Below are 229 nucleotides of genomic sequence, written 5' to 3' on the forward strand. Positions count from 1 at the left end.
AATAGGAAGTGCCCGGGGGGGGGGGCGCTGCCGGTGGGTCGGCGCCTGCCAATGGGCGTGAGGCGGCAGAGCGGGGCGGTCATGGCGGCGTTGCCGGTGCTGGCGTTGCTGTTGCTGCTGCTGGCCTGGGGCGGGCCGCCCGCCGCCGGGCAGAAGCGGAAGGAGGTGAGGCACCGCCGGGAGCCCCCCCCGCCGCGCTGCCCCCGCCTGCGGTGCCGGCCACGGCAGG

At 78.6% G+C, this 229-nt stretch overlaps 1 protein-coding gene across 2 annotated transcripts in view; it reads left to right on the plus strand.

The window, feature by feature from the left end:
* Window positions 1-229, plus strand: part of MAGT1 (magnesium transporter 1) — a 14010-nt gene that overhangs the window by 1080 nt on the left and 12701 nt on the right. Inside the window, exon 1 of one of the 2 annotated variants that reach the window (XM_010569048.1) lies at window positions 57-165. The exons of the other annotated variant lie outside the window; for it this stretch is intronic. Coding sequence (XP_010567350.1) covers window positions 82-165 — 84 coding nt within the window. The 5' untranslated portion in view covers window positions 57-81. Of the gene's footprint in view, window positions 1-56; window positions 166-229 lie in introns of those variants that run through there. 2 annotated transcript variants of the gene reach the window in all.

The sequence above is a fragment of the Haliaeetus leucocephalus genome, unplaced genomic scaffold (assembly GCF_000737465.1).
Source record: "Haliaeetus leucocephalus isolate CR32 unplaced genomic scaffold, Haliaeetus_leucocephalus-4.0 Scaffold262, whole genome shotgun sequence".
NCBI lineage: Eukaryota > Metazoa > Chordata > Aves > Accipitriformes > Accipitridae > Haliaeetus > Haliaeetus leucocephalus.